The 18,264-nt window shown below is 40.4% G+C and overlaps 1 protein-coding gene across 1 annotated transcript in view; it reads left to right on the top strand.

Annotated features, from left to right (window-relative positions):
• Positions 1 to 18,264, top strand: part of diaph2 (diaphanous-related formin 2) — a 346,355-nt gene that overhangs the window by 186,883 nt on the left and 141,208 nt on the right. Inside the window, exons 21-22 of the mRNA XM_079167333.1 lie at positions 5,738 to 5,839; positions 11,351 to 11,445. Of these exons, the coding sequence (XP_079023459.1) occupies positions 5,738 to 5,839; positions 11,351 to 11,445 (197 nt within the window). The remainder of the gene's footprint in view (positions 1 to 5,737; positions 5,840 to 11,350; positions 11,446 to 18,264) is intronic.

Below are 18,264 nucleotides of genomic sequence, written 5' to 3'. Positions count from 1 at the left end.
CCCCATCCCATCTGTTTCGTTTTTGTTTTGTCCGGGGGTCTATGATTTAAAATGGTACAGATATGGAACTTCAAAGGATTCCGATTACTTTCACAGGTCAATTGGTGTGTGTGTGTGTGTGTGTGTGCGTGTGTTTGTGTGTGTGTATATACATATATTCACACACACACACACACACACACACACACACACACACACCACATGTGTATATATATTTGTGTGGAATTGGTATTTCTGTGTATCAGACATGACGGAGGCCAATGACTCTTCGTCAGAATCCATCTCCTTTAGGCGGTCTGGCTGCTCTCCAGTAGCTCAATCCTCAGTGTGAGTCCCTGAGATGGAGGACGGGGCACATGTTTGCAGGCAGATTGCACATTTGAGGGAATAAATTGCCTCGTAGAGGACCAGACTCCACATTGTCTATTCCACTCGGTGTTCCTTTGCCTTTAAATATGTTTGTTGAAGACCTGTCATCTGCAGTTTCTTTTATTTCTCTTCAAGGCCTGCTCATTTCATGGTGTCTGGTGGCGAGGCTCAGCCGGATGGTCTGTGTCCGGAAGTGAACATGTGGCAGTGTTTAACTTCGTAATGCCGTGGGTTTTATGGACGTCTTGAGGGAGATATCTCATGGAAGGCAACCAGAATAGTGATTCTGGGCCAGCAAACAGACTGGATGTCCAAGTGTTGGAGAACTCTTGTTATCATAGAGCCTCCCAAGGGTATACCTCAGTCCAAGGCCCACAGAGAAGGCTTACAATGGATGCCAAGTCGTTGTTAATAAGCCAAACATGTTTTTGCTCAAACTTTCATGTGTTTTTCCAGTGTAACCTATATCAATTTGGTGACTCCTTTTGGCACGAGGCAAGCTTAAACTCCTCCTCGGTTATTGGAATGTGTAACAGTTTCGCTCATCGGGGACTTCTCTTCATGTGGTTATGTTGGCTCCAATGAATCTTTCATGTGTTTTGTTAAAACATGATTTTGAAACACTTCCTCCTTGAGATTCTTCTCAAGGCTCTTTACCCTTGTGTGTTACTATATTACAACAAATCAATGTGCAAAAACTAACTATGTATAATTCATTGTTACATTTCTTTTCTCAAACTTGTATGGGTGGTATCAAATCAGAAGCATTTGACCCTAATATTTTCCTTTGAGGACTATCTGGTCCAAGAATCAGCAATGCTGCAGTTGAGCTCTGCATAAAACAGTCAGTTCAAATCTTATTATTTCTACACATTTTCAGATTGTTCCCGTTCCCATCCGGACCCTTCACCTTATTACACCCATCATGTATTCATCAATTAACATCAATTAATAAATGGTTCTCTTGGTATTGGCTTGAAATTTAGATTATGTTATGTATTTTTAAACTGACAGATTAATATATAAATAATACATCTCTATGTGAAGTGACTTTATGTCACAATCGTATGAAATGGCTTCAGGGAAACCAGTGAGCTGCCAAAAGACCCTCCCACACGGTGCCCATCACAAATGGCTCTGTATTGAGTGATTGTTTGAGGGATTTAATGAATAAATATACATCCGTGCACAACGAATGGTTTTGTTGTCAGAGTATTACAGTTTAGCCTCTGGGCAATTTCTAAAGCACGTTTAAATGTTGGCAAGGACTTTGATCAGCTGTTATGGCCCTACACTGTTGGACAGGTTAAGCTTCCTTGGCAGAAACAAAAGAAACTATTAGATTGACGTACATTCCCAAAGTTGCATTTTATCTAGATTACAATGTTCTTGGCCAATTCCCATTATTATCCCTCCGCGTCAACGACAGCTGTGGCCGGAAGTCTATGTTTTTAGGTTGTCAAAGGTCAGGGTCACTGCAACCTCAAGTGAGTCCTATTCTCTTGAGGGCAATTTGTCAGGAAGGCCGTGAGCGAATTACTACAAGTTTACATGACACAATGATGAGCTGATAAGGTCATTTATCCGAATTTTGCTCTTTCCAATTTTCGCTCATGGAACTATAATTGACAGCAAGTCTGCACACTAACTTTTTGCAACACTGTCCCAGAACAAACGTTGAACCGTGCTGAAGTCAGTGTAAACCGCCAAATATTCGAAATGTTATCCTTTTACTTGTAGTGGTTATTTCCATGAAACACACAATTCATATGATTAAGAAATAAATGATTGCATTCTCATTTAAGTACCTTATTTTATTTAATAAAAAAAGTCTTAGCATTATTAGTTTTAATTATATATTAAAAGCTTCTTAGAGCTAGTGTTAGGGAATAAACAGGTCATAATTCCCTCTCCGATCTGTATTTCATAATCCTTTAAACAAATGCCAACCCTTATATACATTTTACAAGTTTACATTTGAGTTCATCATAATAGCGTTAGAATCTACCTTCACTTAATACTTTGTTTTACTAAGCAGAGCTTGAATGCATCATAATCAAGTAAATGTAACCTCCGTTAATGTAAGCTGTTGGCTCAGTTACAACCATGACCTTGGAATTGAATTGCGATTCGCATTCAAGAATTGAATTAGCAGCACGCATGGGAATAAATTACGACAAAATATCCGATTCAGCTAGTTGTTTGAAATGTTTTTCCTCCTCCATGTTTTATTTTGGACTTTCATCTGTTACAGATTACTGGATGCATGTCGTCTTTACTCACGCTGAGGAACCACCACACCAATGACATGTTTATGTGGCTGTGACTGTGACGTTACTGTCTGTGCCGCTGTGTGCCGACATGAAACTATCATGCGGCACACGTGTGTAAATGTCACCAGTCATACACAATCAGCTGCAAACCGTCGGGTTTCGAACGGCTGCTGATAGATCGTGCATCTATTTTTCACAAAAACACAAACTTTTGTCAAATTGAAGCTCAACCTAATTATGAGTCCAAGTGGAGCTTGTGATTTTTAGTAACTTTTTTGTTTTGGAGACATTAATAAAACTTGCTTTATTATTGTGGCCAACCATCTGGTTGAAATACGCCACTTATAGTCATCCTCTCCACACACCTGGGACTCAGACTAGTGTGGCAACTCCAATGTGTGCAAGCCCTCCAGGGCCCATCAGTCCACATGCAGTGCTCAGAGGAAACGTGGCATAATTGAGTCGGCCAGCAAATACTGGAGCGGACACCAGCCAACTGATTCCACTACTCATTGCACAGCGGTAGAGCTCTGAGCTGTATAGGGTGGCATCAGAAAGGAATGTGCCTGTTTCAGATTATTAAAGGCACTGTTTTTCTGTTTAATTTGAGATAGCATGCGGCCCTGGGGGTAAGGGCAAAGACAGCTGAGGCACTGACGAATGGGCTGAGAGCACCCTGCTGAGAGTGTAAGGTACCTGGGTGAGAGATTCAAGTGGCATCAGAGAAAAGAGAATGGTTTAAGAGAACAATTTAGTACCGCAAGCAGCCAAATCCCCCTTCTAAGTTTAATTTGCCCTCTGTCTGCGGGCCATTCTCTGAGGGAGATCATTGTTTCCTCTTGTTTTATTCTTGCTGGCTCACCAGTTTCTTTGTCCAAGGCACTTGCCATTTAAGAAATCCAGCATGATTCCGTGGGCCTCAGTGGCTACTGACTCAGTTTATGTGAGTCAGGATATTGTGGCTGTAATGTTGTTGTCATTGGATTTATTTATGAAGTTATCAATATTTATTGTCTCCCTCTCTCCCTTTTGAGAGAGAATTGCTGACACTGAAACATGAAAATTCATATCTGCCAGTCTTAAATTAAAGGCATCAACAAATACTAACCCTGGGCATCGGGTTTTTCATATTTTATTTTGTGAAAGCAGGTAAACACATTGGCTCTATAACAGTCAGCAATTGAGGACCTGTGTTAACGGCATTAAAAAAAACTTTCATCACCATTTAACTCCACTGAGTTACCAAATAAAGGGAGCATTTGTGGCTCAGAGGTAGGATAACCAGTTCAAACCATATAAATGCAAGTCCATTTACCATCCAAATCTAAAGCTGTGCAATTATATGGAGAAAGAAAAAGCCACTTTAATTGGAGCTTGACTTGATCTTTGTCAGGCCAAAATGGCATCCGTCCACCTATACTAGATCACTCGTGACAAATTCTACGCGCTTAGATGTATTGATCTTCAGTTATTTATTTGAGGAGTCGCTAATGCTCGTAAGTGGTAATAAAGTCCTGGTAAAGATTGATGCAAAATACTGTCCAATGAAAGTGTTGTAAATAAAAGTGTGTGAGATTTTACACATTACAGGCACTAATCCAAGGGTCGTGTCCAGTTTTTTGGCGAGCAAAGCCCTCGCCATGTTGCTCCTGCTAAGCCATTGGCTGATGTGCATCCCTGAGCTCCACTGAGTTTGAAGGTGATACAGCATTTTGTGTATCGCGGTCGGTGTAGACTACAATTTAGAGTGCAGAGTCTTGTCAGCCTCTAAGGAACATCCTCAGATGTTGACAGAAAATCAAACCACAGCATTGGTACATACTTGAACCATTTTTACCCCTACTTAATACAGTAAACAACTGCATCCCTGATGTCATGTTTTGACAGAAAGCATTGGAGTTAGGCAGGTGCCTTCAGCATTGCTTCTTCCGGCTGCCCAGGAGATGTTGCCTCTTTGATTGTTTCTTTAAATATGCAAGCCAGTGCTGAGGGAGCAGATTGTTTGTTCTAGATTTCCTGGGAGACTCCCACCTTGGGCTTGAACAGAACAGTTGTGATGATTAGCAACAAAGTGTGCTGCCTCTCCCATAAGCCACCGGGAGGAGAGGGACGGGTCTGAGGCGTCTTGTTTCTCATAGTGCTGCCTCCTCTGCTATTCACTCATCTTCAGTACTGTGATTCCAGTTAGAAATGTTGACCTTTTGTCCTGTACAATGTGCATCTATGTTTTTTAGGGCTTGATGTTATTGAAGTGTAATTGAAGAGTAATACACTCTGACCTGTAGTGTTTCCCCAGAGTGTGGCCTCAATAAGGTCTTCATTATGACAACAACGGTCTCTTCATTCTTGAACCAATTTGTTATTGTGTTCAGTCATGTAACGGAGACGTAATGCCATTTTCTGGGATTGTGGGGGGTAAAACAATTATCTCCTCGGCTCGAGTGAGTTGACAAACAGGGCCTGAGGGGAGAGACTGTGCTTATCAACCATCTACCCACTGTCACAATGACAGAAATGCTGGCACATGCAAACAAATGAAGAGGGGGAAGTCATCCGCAGGACTGTTATGTAGCTCCATCATACTGTGGAGGGGGGGGGCTGTCATCAATCACATCTGCCTTCAAACAAGCCAATGTTATACCATATATGCAGTGGCCTTACGAATGCAAAGCTGGACACAAAGAATATAATATTATTGTTGCCATTCAGTTTATGTTAGCAATGTGTTATGTGAGAACAATTGTGGTTTATCTGTTCGATGTAACATCTTGTTTAAGACATAGGACGGCTGTATTTTTTACACTGTGATACATCATATTCAGTGTTGGATGCAGGATGCATCATGAAGTGGCTCGGTTAAGTAGCCTATCAAATCTTTCAGCAGTTTTAGCTCAAAAAGTTACTTTTTTGTTTATTTTTTGTACCTTTTATTGAGAGAAGAGTGTTGTGGAACCAAACAGCTGACGTCTGGAAACTATGGTTTTTAATTGGTTCTGTTGCCATCGAACCAATCTCTGCCCATCAGCTTAGGCTGTAATATGCCTTAATGTATTGAGATTCTCATCTATGTCAATGTTTTGTTTTTCTTTCTGCAGTGAAAAAAGATGTCAAAGATGAGACTGATGACAGAATGCAACAATTCAAGAAAAAGGCGAAAGAGCTTCGTATCCTGGATTCCAAAACCGCACAGAATCTTTGTAAGTATATAGTTATGTTTTTTCATAGAATATTTAAAGCCACTAACCACAGGTTTAACACCATTAGTTCATGAAGTACTTTATTCTTTTAACCATGACCTTTTATGTCAGACATGCCAGTGTTATTTTCCATGACACCCCGGGCCTTATCATTCCCCCATGAACAGCTCAACAAAGCTGTTTGTGGGAAACAAACAGTAGAATGCCCTCAATAGTGATCGTGTTCCACTAAGCCCATCGGGGAAATGTTTTCTTGGCAGTTGTTTAGCGGTCACCACAAGTACATATAGATTGTGTCCAAGTTACCTGTCTGTAATCATGTGTAAAGCACATTCCTACTAGGACTGAGCACTAAAGCTACATGTAGGTGTTTTGAATCCCCAGGAGCGTAAGTGGACTAAATGTGTAGTTGATAATGGTGCACAGTTTTTACCTCACTTTTGTTGTGGTGGATGGAACAGTTTTTCGTTTGAGGATCATTTCAGGTTCGATGCAAATGATCTGCAAAAACATTCTGCCTTAGACTCTCACTACCAGCTCAACCCATGCACATTCTCTCTTCCATGAGAACCTCCTTGATCCCAAATCCATGAAATGTGTGTATGAATTCATTACATAACAAAAATCGACTGGCTGCTGGCAGCCTTCTTTTGATTGGTGGGTAGAGCATTTCTCATTGTTTCCCCAACTCTTTGGGATTTCATCTGCAGCCTTGGTATCCTTTACCTCTCAGATACAATGTTGAATACTAACACCTTATGAAATATGCATGTTATATGCTAAGATTACAGGTCACCCTCCTTTGCAACCCTTATCCCACCCTCTTTGCTTTCTTCTCTAAAGGACGAGTAGAGAGAGCTATGCAATTCATCGTTTTCAGGTGACATCACGGTTTTATGGGAACGCCCCCCTGGAGGGCAAAACAAAGCTGCCTTCCACTGCCCGCCAACGACGGCTCAGCTTTTACCACACTGACAGATAGTTTTTGTTCAATTTGACCAAAGAGGAGACAAGCCTGGGCTGTGTTTCTACCGATTCCCAGCTCAGAGTGAAAAACCCAGAGAGGAGATTGTTGGATTTGTGCAATTAGACGTGCTACTGTCCCGAGCAAGAACACTTCTGCTAAACCTGCCATGCTAATCAAATCGCACTAATTCCTCCTTCTCCAGCTACCCGGACTATCAATGGTGCATCGTTTAATCTGTAGGAGTATAGTTAACTGGAAAATGAGAAAAATGTTCACAGCACAAAATTAACATTCCAGAAATTGAAAATGTAAGCCAATACATAATTTGGACAATAATTATATTTTTCTAATGTGCAAAACATACAAATAATACACTCTCCTCATAGCTACAAGTCTCCATTGACAGAAACAGTAATTCTACCTCACTGATCATTGAAATCAGTTATATTTCATTCACTCGGCAGAAACATTTACACATTAATACTGTCTTGGTTAGTCTTTCCACTGTTCCAACAATCACCAACTCTGGTTTGGTTAAAATACAGCTTTGATTTACTGTGTTGGATGTGAGAATATGCATGCTCGGCACGCTGTTTCCCTGCTCACAAGATGTTTGCAACAAAAAGGTTGGTAGCTAATTAGCACACAACTTCCCTTTGACGATGAATCATTTCTTGTCTTCCTCAACAGCATTATCGGCCCATCCAGATCAAAAGTACTGGTAACTGTCTGTACTTTAGTACGCATTCATCTTGGCAGCAGTATAAGGGATGGATTCTCCAAATGACATATGTAATCATCAAGTACAGCTCTGGCAGGGACCTAGCTGTTTATAATGATTGAAATACAGCAGCAGATGCTGTATATGGGTCACTCGTGCCTCAGGCTTGCAGTTTGTTTTTATATTTTCTTTTTTTCCTCTTTTCAGAGGTGAGCTAAACACTTGCGAATGATGCAGATGATAACAATGTGACAGGCTTGAGCGGTAGCTCCATGGAGTTCCTCAGTGTTAGTGGCCATGTTGTACCATTGCTTTGCCTTTTTGTTCTTCGCACCAGTCACGTGACCCAAGACTATGAATGGCATACTGTAGGATGGGATGAGTGTTTTTTGGGTGGATAATTTCATGTAAACTGTTGATGGAGACTGGAAGCAAACTAGAATATCAAAATAAGATGAGGGATGAACATACATCTCAGAAACATGCACTATTATATGTGCCTCCAAACCCATTCCCTTCCTGTGTGCTGGTAATATTATGCAATGGCTTCAAATCCTTGCCTTTTCCATGAAGAGAAGTCAGATGAATGAGCTCATCAGGCAAAGTATTGGGGTCTGATGTCAGGAAGAGGCATGTGGCATGAACATAAGGATGCCATAGCATCTGCATGTGTATTTCCGTGTGTGTGTGTGTGTGTGTGTGTGTGCCAGTGTGCGCATGTCGTTGCACTTGTGTAGGGCTGTGACAATGTTGGTATGTGTCACTGCCATCTTTGATTACAGCCCTAGCAGATTGGCTTCGAATTTGGCAGGAAGCAAAGATAAGTGTAGAAAATCTCACCTCCAGAATGGCAATTGGTGGAAGGCACGTGGTCTTACACAACGACACAGCTCCCCCGGGTTGTAGCAATGTACTGAAGCATCCATGATCATATGCACTGTCCGGAGAACCCTCTAAGCTTACTTTGCAATTTAGATGTGTGTTTATATTGAAGGTTCAGTGACTGGGATGGGTAGCGGGACACAATTAATGATTGTGATGCCAGTGCCACTTCATGTATTCTGGGATAATGATTACCACTTTCAGCTTTTACAAAGAGCCTCAGTTGAGTTGACTTGTGGCTAAGCCATGTAGATAATTGTAGCTGTCGAAATGAGATGAGACAGCTGCAGAGAATACTTATTTCAGTGAACAAAAGAAATTCATTTTGACTATTATCTTACTTTAGGGATGGTTGCATTAACCTATAGCCACTTTGCAAAGGTTGAAGTCAAACATTAGACCAAACATGTGGACAGTTTTCTTTATATTAGTGGATCATCCATCTAGTTTTGAGTGAACGGTACATTAACACCAAGTAGACTGAATGAAAATATTTGGACTCTTTAAGTAGGTGAAAATCCAAGTACTTAAAACCTGAAAGAAAGAACAGGATTCCGGTTAAATGATTTGATGCATACTTTAAAAGAGCATAGAGCTGGGCACAGCAACTAGAGCCCAGTTAAGCCCATATTTTAATTATACAGTTAAATCATAATGGCCTACTGTATTGAATGCAGATTTTAAATCAAGAACAATCACAATCAGGAATTCTCGTGTCATTTGAGGAGTTAAAGGAAACCTACAAACGTTCCAATAAGAACTTTTTTGATATAGACACACCTTAGCTGTAATAGTAAATCCTTTGGGTACTAACCTATGTAATGTCTGTAATGTTATTTTAATTTACTTTACCTTGTTTGTTTGCCAGGTGAATTTGTAATATGAGGGTGGATATGCCTCGTGTAATTCTCTATTATCATTCTGTTTTCTAAATTTGAAATAAAGACATAAAAGAAAAAGAACAATCACAATTGAGAAAATTACATTAAAATAATCCGTAGTCAGTAAATCATTTCTAGTTTTGAGAAGTTCCGTTGCTAAAACAGAAGCAGAAGCCAGATTGGACATGTTTGTATGTTAGAGGTTATACACATTGTTTTTCTGCAATATTTAATACAAAAAAAAAAGATTGCATTAACGTACTGTAGGCTTGAAATGTTTAAAATAATTAAATCAGTGAGTTCAGAAAAGGATACCTTGTACCTTATGATAGCAAAATGAGAAATAACTTCCTTTCTTGAGTCCATAGTAAATGTAAAAAATTAAATATAGTAAAAAGGAAATCATGCTAGTGTGTGTTCATTTTTTTAAAAACAGGTTCATGCCAGCTTTGGCAGGTCTACAGTATCTGTGTGCACTGAGGCTCGGCATATATTAGAGATTCTTTGTAAAAGTTCACACTGTTCTCTTACTTATCTTAAACACGCTGACTTCCCAAGGCAGCTTCTACAACTAATGTGAGCTCTAGTTGATCGTGTTGTGTTAAACAATTTCCTTGTAGGTATCCCACTAAACCTTAACTTGACACACATCTCTGAGCTGCAACTGTGGAGAACCACTGCGTCACACAGTTTGTGTGCAGAGTAGCAAAAAAAGTATAACGCCTCTCTAACCAAAGTCACCGCGACTGTTAACTGCCCTTCTTGTGCACCTCCAGCAACTAATATTGCACCTAAGCAACATCTAAGATGCAATCTTGGCAGGTGGATGTACAGGTGCAGTTTGTTCCCAAAGTTTGTACCAAAACATACATTAACACACCTCTACCTGCACCCCTTTGCTCATCGTAGCGCAGTTAGGTTAGCATGCAGCCAGGACCAGAAGGGTGCAGGGTGACCACACCTATCACTGACAGAGCTTCTAGCAAGTTCAAATCCAACTGCTACTGTAGATGGCAGCGGAAGTGGATTTTTCAGCCCGTAACTCTCTACCTGCCTCTTCTACCCCATCTGTATCTACTTCACTTTGTAATTTACAATATATCCCAGGATTACTTTTGACAACCCTCCCCATGAGAACATTGTATCCAGCTGTTGGTTTCGTATGGGGAGGATATAGGACATATTGAGGTGACACTAATAGATGTATAGCATTTAGACAGCAAACAAGGATGACACGATCCATTTGATGAAAAATAGATCCCAATCAGGAAAACATCATGCTAATGAGGGGAAGCATACATACATATAGATCACAAACATCTTCTTCCTCTTCACCAGAAACCCGACACAGTGAAGCCAGAAAGGTTCATGTTAAGTAAATAAACCTGTGTATTATACCTCACATCAAAAGCAATAGTCGTGGTAAATGCAGTAAATAGCCTGTGTGATACAGAATCATACTGTGACAAAAGAAAGGTGCTCTGCGTCTCCGTTTGCTGCGCGTCAAATACAGACATCAGGTCCCGCTGCAGCAGCAGAATAGCAGCTGTTGAGTGAGTCTCCTCCAACTCATTACCAAACCTCCACCTGTGACTTCCACCTGGATACACCATCAGCTCCAATTTCCACTGCAGGCACCCCACCTGGAGAGTGAAACACCCACTAGGCTGTCCCCTGAGGCAAATTCAGTGTGTTTCTTTGTATTCAACAAAAGCATATAGCCCTGCCAGATGACACCATTGCTGCTACCACAAGTACAACTAACTTACTGTTGTTAACTATTAATAATGTTGTCATTATTGTTCACTTGTTATGACTGTGTATGTTGTATGATTTTGGCATCTTTCTCTGTTACTGGTAAATCCTGATGTTTTCATTTTGTCAGGGTGACACAAACTATCCTGTTGAGGGCCAGAAAGTGTATTTGTTTTTCCGAGCGACAAGTTAGGTCTGTGGTCATTTTGTCTGAGGAGCAATGAGTGCTGAAATGTCTCTTTGAACCCTGCGGTCTAATAAAAAAAAGGGGAGGAAATGACTCTCTTCTCTCTCCATCACAACAGCAATTTTCTTGGGCTCGTTCCGCCTGCCTTATGAAGAGATCCGGGACATTGTGCTGCAGGTGGACGAGGAAAGACTGAGCGAATCACTCATCCAGGTAAGACTGATGTTCAGTGTGGTGTGTTAGTTTTTTCGCCCACACACACACACACACAAACACACACACTTATTTTTACCCTCTGAAAAACATGTGCGCTTTTGAGTGGCAGCGAGTGAGAGAGACTGTCTATACACGTTCATGTGAAAACGTTTATTTCAGTGTCTGGCGCTTAGCTTGGCGACCCCGTTTTACACCAACTATGGTCCGTATTTGGCACAAGTCTTTTCCCCCATTCTCATGCAGACCATAGAGACCCCCCCATTCATCCTCTTATAATGGATGATGAAGGACAAGGCTTGGCAAAGTCCCTCCAACTCCACCCTCCTTTCCTCTTGCCTTTGTCTTAGACTATAATTGATGAGCTTCCTAAAGGCTACTTGTTTTTGCTCCCATTTTATTTCTGTTTTTCTTGTCTCAGAAAGCATTAATTGAAAGCAGGACGGCTGCATCTGAGGTAGAGATGCACCACTTGAGAGCATGAGCCTCAGCTGCAATGATATGTGCTGCATTGTCCTCGTGTTAAGCACTAAAGCAGTGCTGCTGTCTTTTGTTTGTTTTATTTCAGAAGTAGGAGGTGTACATTTCAAGAGTGAGCTGCAAATAGAAGATTTCATTTGAATACAATAATGGCAGTGATAGACTCTTTGTGTGCAATAATGTTTTTTTTTTTTTTAAAACCAACTGGGCATCATTGAAGTCTTTCCTTTCTTAAAAAAAAAACATTAGATACACACATTACCTTTGAATTGATATACAGTAAATGTCCTTTCCCACCTGACTTTTCAACCAACACTTGCACAGGAGCTAGTCTCCTCCTACCCTGATTGGATGCCAGAAACGTAAAAGGTGCTGAGGCTACATATATTTAGATTTGGCCTATCTAGAGAGCTACCATGCAGGACTATTATTCTGATAACCTTTAATTGGCCAGAAATCTCGCAGAAAGTACAGAGTGTATGTTACGAGATGGCAGACCCCCCCCCCTCTGCTTTGGAGGGAGAAAGGAAGTCAAGGTGTTGACCTTTTCCCACCTTCAGCCTTTCCGTAGCAAAATACAAAAAGTGTATATCTGCCAGCAAGACGGCTGTGTCCCCAACACATCCCCACCAGGGCCTCATTGCACATGTGGAGTCTGGGTGCTTACATGGAAAAGAGCCAATCAATCCACCATCAGACGGCTAACAATACACTGACTTTGACCGAGCTGCCGACACTAAGCTGGTTTCAATACTACCAAAACTCAGCGAGCGTAAAGTAAACACAAGGAAAATAGAAACAATCGAAACAAGCTACTCCATCCATTGTCAGATAACGGTCGTGATGCAGTTACTTTGATACAGGCATCCGCTGTACCCTTCAATTTCATTTTGTTTATTGTTTAACAAAAAAAAACATTTGAATCAATGATGTTGGGGATATGACAGGTGGTTGGGGTTTTTATTTTTGTATTCTTTCCACATGCAACCACCTATATATTAGGGTTGCAATTGTCCCAATTACTTCTTAAATTTTCCTTTTTAATAAATGAAGCAGGACAATGAGGCTGGTTAAAAAAAAGGAGGGCTCAACAAAGCTCATAAGAAGAAGTGTGAGTCAGCGAAAGCATCTGGGAACCAAGTGAATGTCACAGAGTCCAGGGGGAGGCGGGAGGACCAACTGAGTTAACTTATTGGTGCAGAAGGAGCACACATCTGGCACGTGTGTCGCTGACGGCTAGATAATGATGCCGAGGACAGATTAAAGATTGGACTGGACAATGATGACAACACTCTATTATTGTTATTATTAGTAGTGGTAGTGGTAGTAGTAGTAGTATTATGTATCTTACTTTACAGTATACCATGTCTCCTCCTTTATGTTTAGAGTTAGCTAATATCGTTAAGTTGACCATAGTAATATTTTACAATGTTAGCATATTCAATGTGAGTTGATCACTTGGGATTAAGACATAAAGAGATACTATATATATATATATATATATATATATATATATATATATATATATATATATATAGGTAAGCATCTTTCACCTTTTGGTTTTGCTCATAACTAAGTGATAACAAATTGATTTAACTGTACAAATATGTGTTGGTTTTAATTATGTGTTAAAGTACTTATAATTTGAATTGGATGCATGGAGGCAAAGCATATATAATTGATAAGCACTACATTACTTGTATTTACATTAAAACAAGATACTTGATAATTGTTTGTTTCAAGGGGTTTAACTTTACTTGAATTATATTTAATATGTGTCTGAACAGTGTTGAACTAATGTGAACACTTTAGACTGTATTCTTCCACTATAGCATATGTACTCATGTATTAATGTGATGCTGGGAGCGGTAGGCCACGGCAAATTGTCAATATGTCCACTAGTGCATATTACTGAATTTGGCTGCCACACAGTTGCCAGCGTGGATTTTGCTTCACATGAAGAAAAGCTGAAAACTCAGTTTTTGTGTTTGTGTTTGCTTAACAGCACAATATGCTGTTTTCACAACAGTAGAAACATTTTTAATCTCAATACTACACAATATTGTGAGATACCATTTTGCAAGAACAAGTTTAGATTTGTATTCATATGAAACGGTCACAGATTTAACTAAATGATTATAAGCTAAAATCATGCAAAAATGAGCCCACAAATTAAACAAGGGAGTCAGAGACACATGCCTAAGAAATAGAGTTAGGACAATACAGAGGCACCGAAGGGGAGCAAAGCGACTTCCTGCTGGGTGACACAGTCCTGAGTGTGGGCTCCATCTGCACTGTGCTCATCTACACTCATTATGCTGATTAATCGCTTTACACCACCCACTCTCAGCCACACGCCAATCACCATTTATCCACATGGACAACTGCACACACATAATGAGTAGGAAGATGCGTCTGAACGGCTTGGGCAATACTAAAAGGAAATGCATTTACAATCTTGCTAATGTTCGAAGGAGTAGGCCTGAAATATAAGTAAGTAAACACTGGAGTTGAAATGGTGAAAGAAAGAAGGGCCTAAACTTGTTGCAATATAGGGTATGCAAGTATGCAAATATGCAAGATGAAACCTACGTTGCCTTTGATCAGCCATTGCTTAACTACTCAAGTGTGCTCTTGTAGTTGTATGCTACTTTTCACAGTTTTGATAGCTTGTTGCTACCTGTTGCTTTTGTGTTGAATAATTGGAGCATGTGAAATAGGCTTTGCCAAACAAAAGTGGCCCATTTGATGCCAAATGTCACAATGCTGAGTAGTTACTGATTCACCTACTACGGCAACCTTTGTTGACACATGCACCGCTATCAGTAGTCAAGTATCCTTACTCATATTTTATAACAAAGGTGGTAAAACAGGTTGTTGGGTTGATATCCTTTTCTCTTATGGACTGAGCGTTTGTATCTGTATGTGTAGTTGATACACAGTGTTGGGTATTAATGAGCACTCCATCCTTGAAAAAGTGATACTGTATTGTACCTGACAGCTCCACAAAGCTCTCCTGTATTGTACCTGACAGCTCCACAAAGCTCTCCTGTATTCATGTACTCTAATTAATCCCTCTGATAAACAATGGCTCTGTTTTAACTGACCACATAGGGACATAGAATTCAGCCAAGTTCAAATATCTCCTTTTGCGTTATTTTGCAAAGAGGAATGACAAGCAAGCGGGTAATTGATACATGTAGGGAATAGTTTAAATGGAAGGAAGCAAGAGGTGTTTATAATGCATCTAAAACTCTGTAACTCAATCTTATTATCTTCCTTCTCCGTCGACATGTCTAATGTAATGATTTGTCAGCAGAATGTGGCAGTGTGCTGGCCTTGAAAGTACCCCTACAATGTGTCACCCTGGCATAGTGGATATATAGGAGTTGATTGGCTCTCCTTATTCTGCATTAGGGCCCATCAACGCCTCAGAGATGATGTACACATCCCTGAATGCAGGCAGACAGTCCTGGGCCTCACCATTCATCCAGAGTCCACATGAATCCTTGCATGAATCCACACTTATTTTGGTCCCCATGCGACTAGCGTACAAACATGCATACAGCGAGTGCATATGGATGGATGCTGTCTGTCATGCCCTCTGTCTTCCAGTCCCGGCTGAATTTCCTCATTTATCATTTAACCAATACATGCATGTCAGGTCCATGCAATTTCTCTCTCATTCTTTCTCTCTCCATCTCATTTGCCTCCAATATTCCTAGTGCTGATGGACAAAGGGCACCTTTGTATATTAGGTCAGCTTCATCAAATTCAAAAAGACGTCAGAGCCACCCCACTGCCATACCCTGTAGAACAATGAGATGAGGAGGACAATGAGAGACAATAATGAACGTCAGCTCCATGAAAACAGATTGGGCCTCAGCAAGCTTGGCAAAGGTCTGCTTTTAAAGGGCTGACAGCCTGACAAAGCTATTCATTGCTATTGTTGGCTGGCAGCAGAAGCTACAAAGGAAGGTTCTGTGGCCCTTGTTCGTGTGGGAGAGAGTCAGACACGGGCTCTTCGGCTTCAGGTACCTGGTTGCATTGTGTTCGCATTTGGTCTTGCACTAACGTCTGTCGCCCCTAGATCTTTTTTAGAAGCATCCTGGCTAAGTGTACATGCCTCACTCACATTGTTTTAAATCATGATGTGGCCATTCCTTTGAACCTGCTGTCAATGACTTGAGTTCGCTCTCCTTTGGCGTTTTAATTTCTCCAAAAGTGACAAAAGCCTAGTTGCCCCAGAAGGCTTAACTGGCATACTAATTGTCTTTGGTCTCATGCTGCATTCCTGCCAGTGGAACACAAGGAGGCCAAACAATGGCCAGATTATGAATAAGCACTTGTAGACTTGAATTTTGTATCGTGTATTCAACTGGTACACATGCGGCGGGTTGTGCATAATGGTTTACTGGAAAGGTAACTATAATGTGATGAGCTGGGAGCGTACGTAATTGTAGGGTTGTCTATTAATTGTATTATTTTGTTAATGTAGTGTTATTACTTAAGATTGTTTAACCATAGGCCGTAGATTTTATTTCATTTTGTTCTGTTGTGGCAATGGTCTCTGGGATTTTTTTTTAAATAAATTCAAGTGGCTGACAATGTTGTTATTGTTGTATTACACATGGTTTTGCAGTCTCTGAGTGGAACTGTGTCCAAAGGCGTTCTTAGGAAGATTTCTTACTTACAGTAGAAGGGATTAAGTGGTATTGGTCTCCAGGAATTTAGATTAATGCTTAACAAATGTACTCTCTAAGCTCTCCGAGCTCTCTCTTTTTGTCTTTCTTATGTTGTTGTTCGTGTGCAATTATTCTCCTGGACCACCTTGCATTCCCTCGTTGCTTAATTGGCTCATCTTGGGAGATGTTACAAAGAAATTACAGTTTACACATTTAAAAATGTCCTACAGTAAATTTCCGACCCTCTTGTATTGCCCCCCAGGCAAACATAAGCTCTTTTTTAAGGTCTAATCAGCTTTTCTACCTCCATCATGCAAAAGCAGGACATTTATCCTTGTGCACTATACATATCCATTTTGGTTCATCACTACATTGACCTCAGTGGATCAGAGCTAATGCACGTTTACAAAGTATATATCGTTGGCAACTTAAGTCGCCCACTGAAGTTCAAAAGTTACATCAAAATACCAGAAGTAAAGTAATTCAAATTCAGACTTCTGCTGCACAGGTACGTAACTTGATTTAAAATGACCCACATCCAGCACATGCCTTCAGGCTTGCCAGGATTTTCTGAGCTTTTTTGGAACAAGGTTTCCAGTGCACTTAACTTGCTTTATCTATTTAAAACAAGGGCTTGACTTGAACCCCAAATAAATTGTGAGATAGAAAGGCTGCCATGTACGTGGGTGTGGGTTCATTAATATTTAAACGATTCATATATCTTGTATTGTAACTCTTGAGTCATTTATCTTAACTAAAGTTTGCACTGTAGTACTTTAAATGTGGTTCATGGATATAATGTCATATGTTTTAAATGTATAATAAGCAATCTGTGTTTTATACGTTCAAATAAGAACAAAACAAACAGTCATGTAATTTGAATTATGTCCATAATGTCTTTGTTTGTTGACCAGCTATTATGAAAAGGTGCACATTGCAAATCTGGGATTGGGATTATGCACAAATCCAGGCCCACAGGACAAACGTGACCTGGACCAGTTCCATGTAGCTAAAGAAAGAGAAATATAAGAATCTAGAGAATTAACAAACCGTAGACACAACACAGACTGAGGATTTATTTTGAGCAAACAGTAAGAGCAGTGTTGTAGACTGCTGCAGAGCAGCCCTTGCCCAGAACGTGTTATGTGATCTAGATGCTTGAAATGAGGGAGTCATCACTAAATGTTTAAGCACGCCCCGTTTCTGGTGTGTGTGTGGTAAGCTAACTCTAGTCAGTGGATGATATGTCCCTGGGGGCTTGTTTTGTGGAATATCAAAGTGGCTTCTTAATGTTTAATGTCTGCCAGTGTATTTTATATTACCCCATCTCCTTTTCAAAAGGAAAGGCTAATGACTAATACTGCACCGCCGCTATTCATTTGTAATTAGCAGTACCCTCTTCTATCAAAGAAGTGTAGAGAAAGTGTCCAGCATCTCTTGTATGTAAACTCAGCATGACTTAATGAGTATATGTGTGCAAATCACAGTGAGCACTCATTGCTTGACATACTCGGGCTTCTGGTAAACAGTGGGAAACATTTGTATTCAGTTTATGACTGAAGATGAGCAGTAGAACGTTGCACATGTTAAACCTATGTCTGCAAATCCTGATCAAGTCAAACTGTTGCTGGAAGCGCTGGAAAAACGCTGGAAA

Source organism: Pholis gunnellus (genome assembly GCF_910591455.1).
Source record: "Pholis gunnellus genome assembly, chromosome: 10".
Classification (NCBI taxonomy): domain Eukaryota; kingdom Metazoa; phylum Chordata; class Actinopteri; order Perciformes; family Pholidae; genus Pholis; species Pholis gunnellus.
Note: the sequence above shows the minus strand (reverse complement) of the source record. Positions and strands in the feature narration are given on the sequence as shown.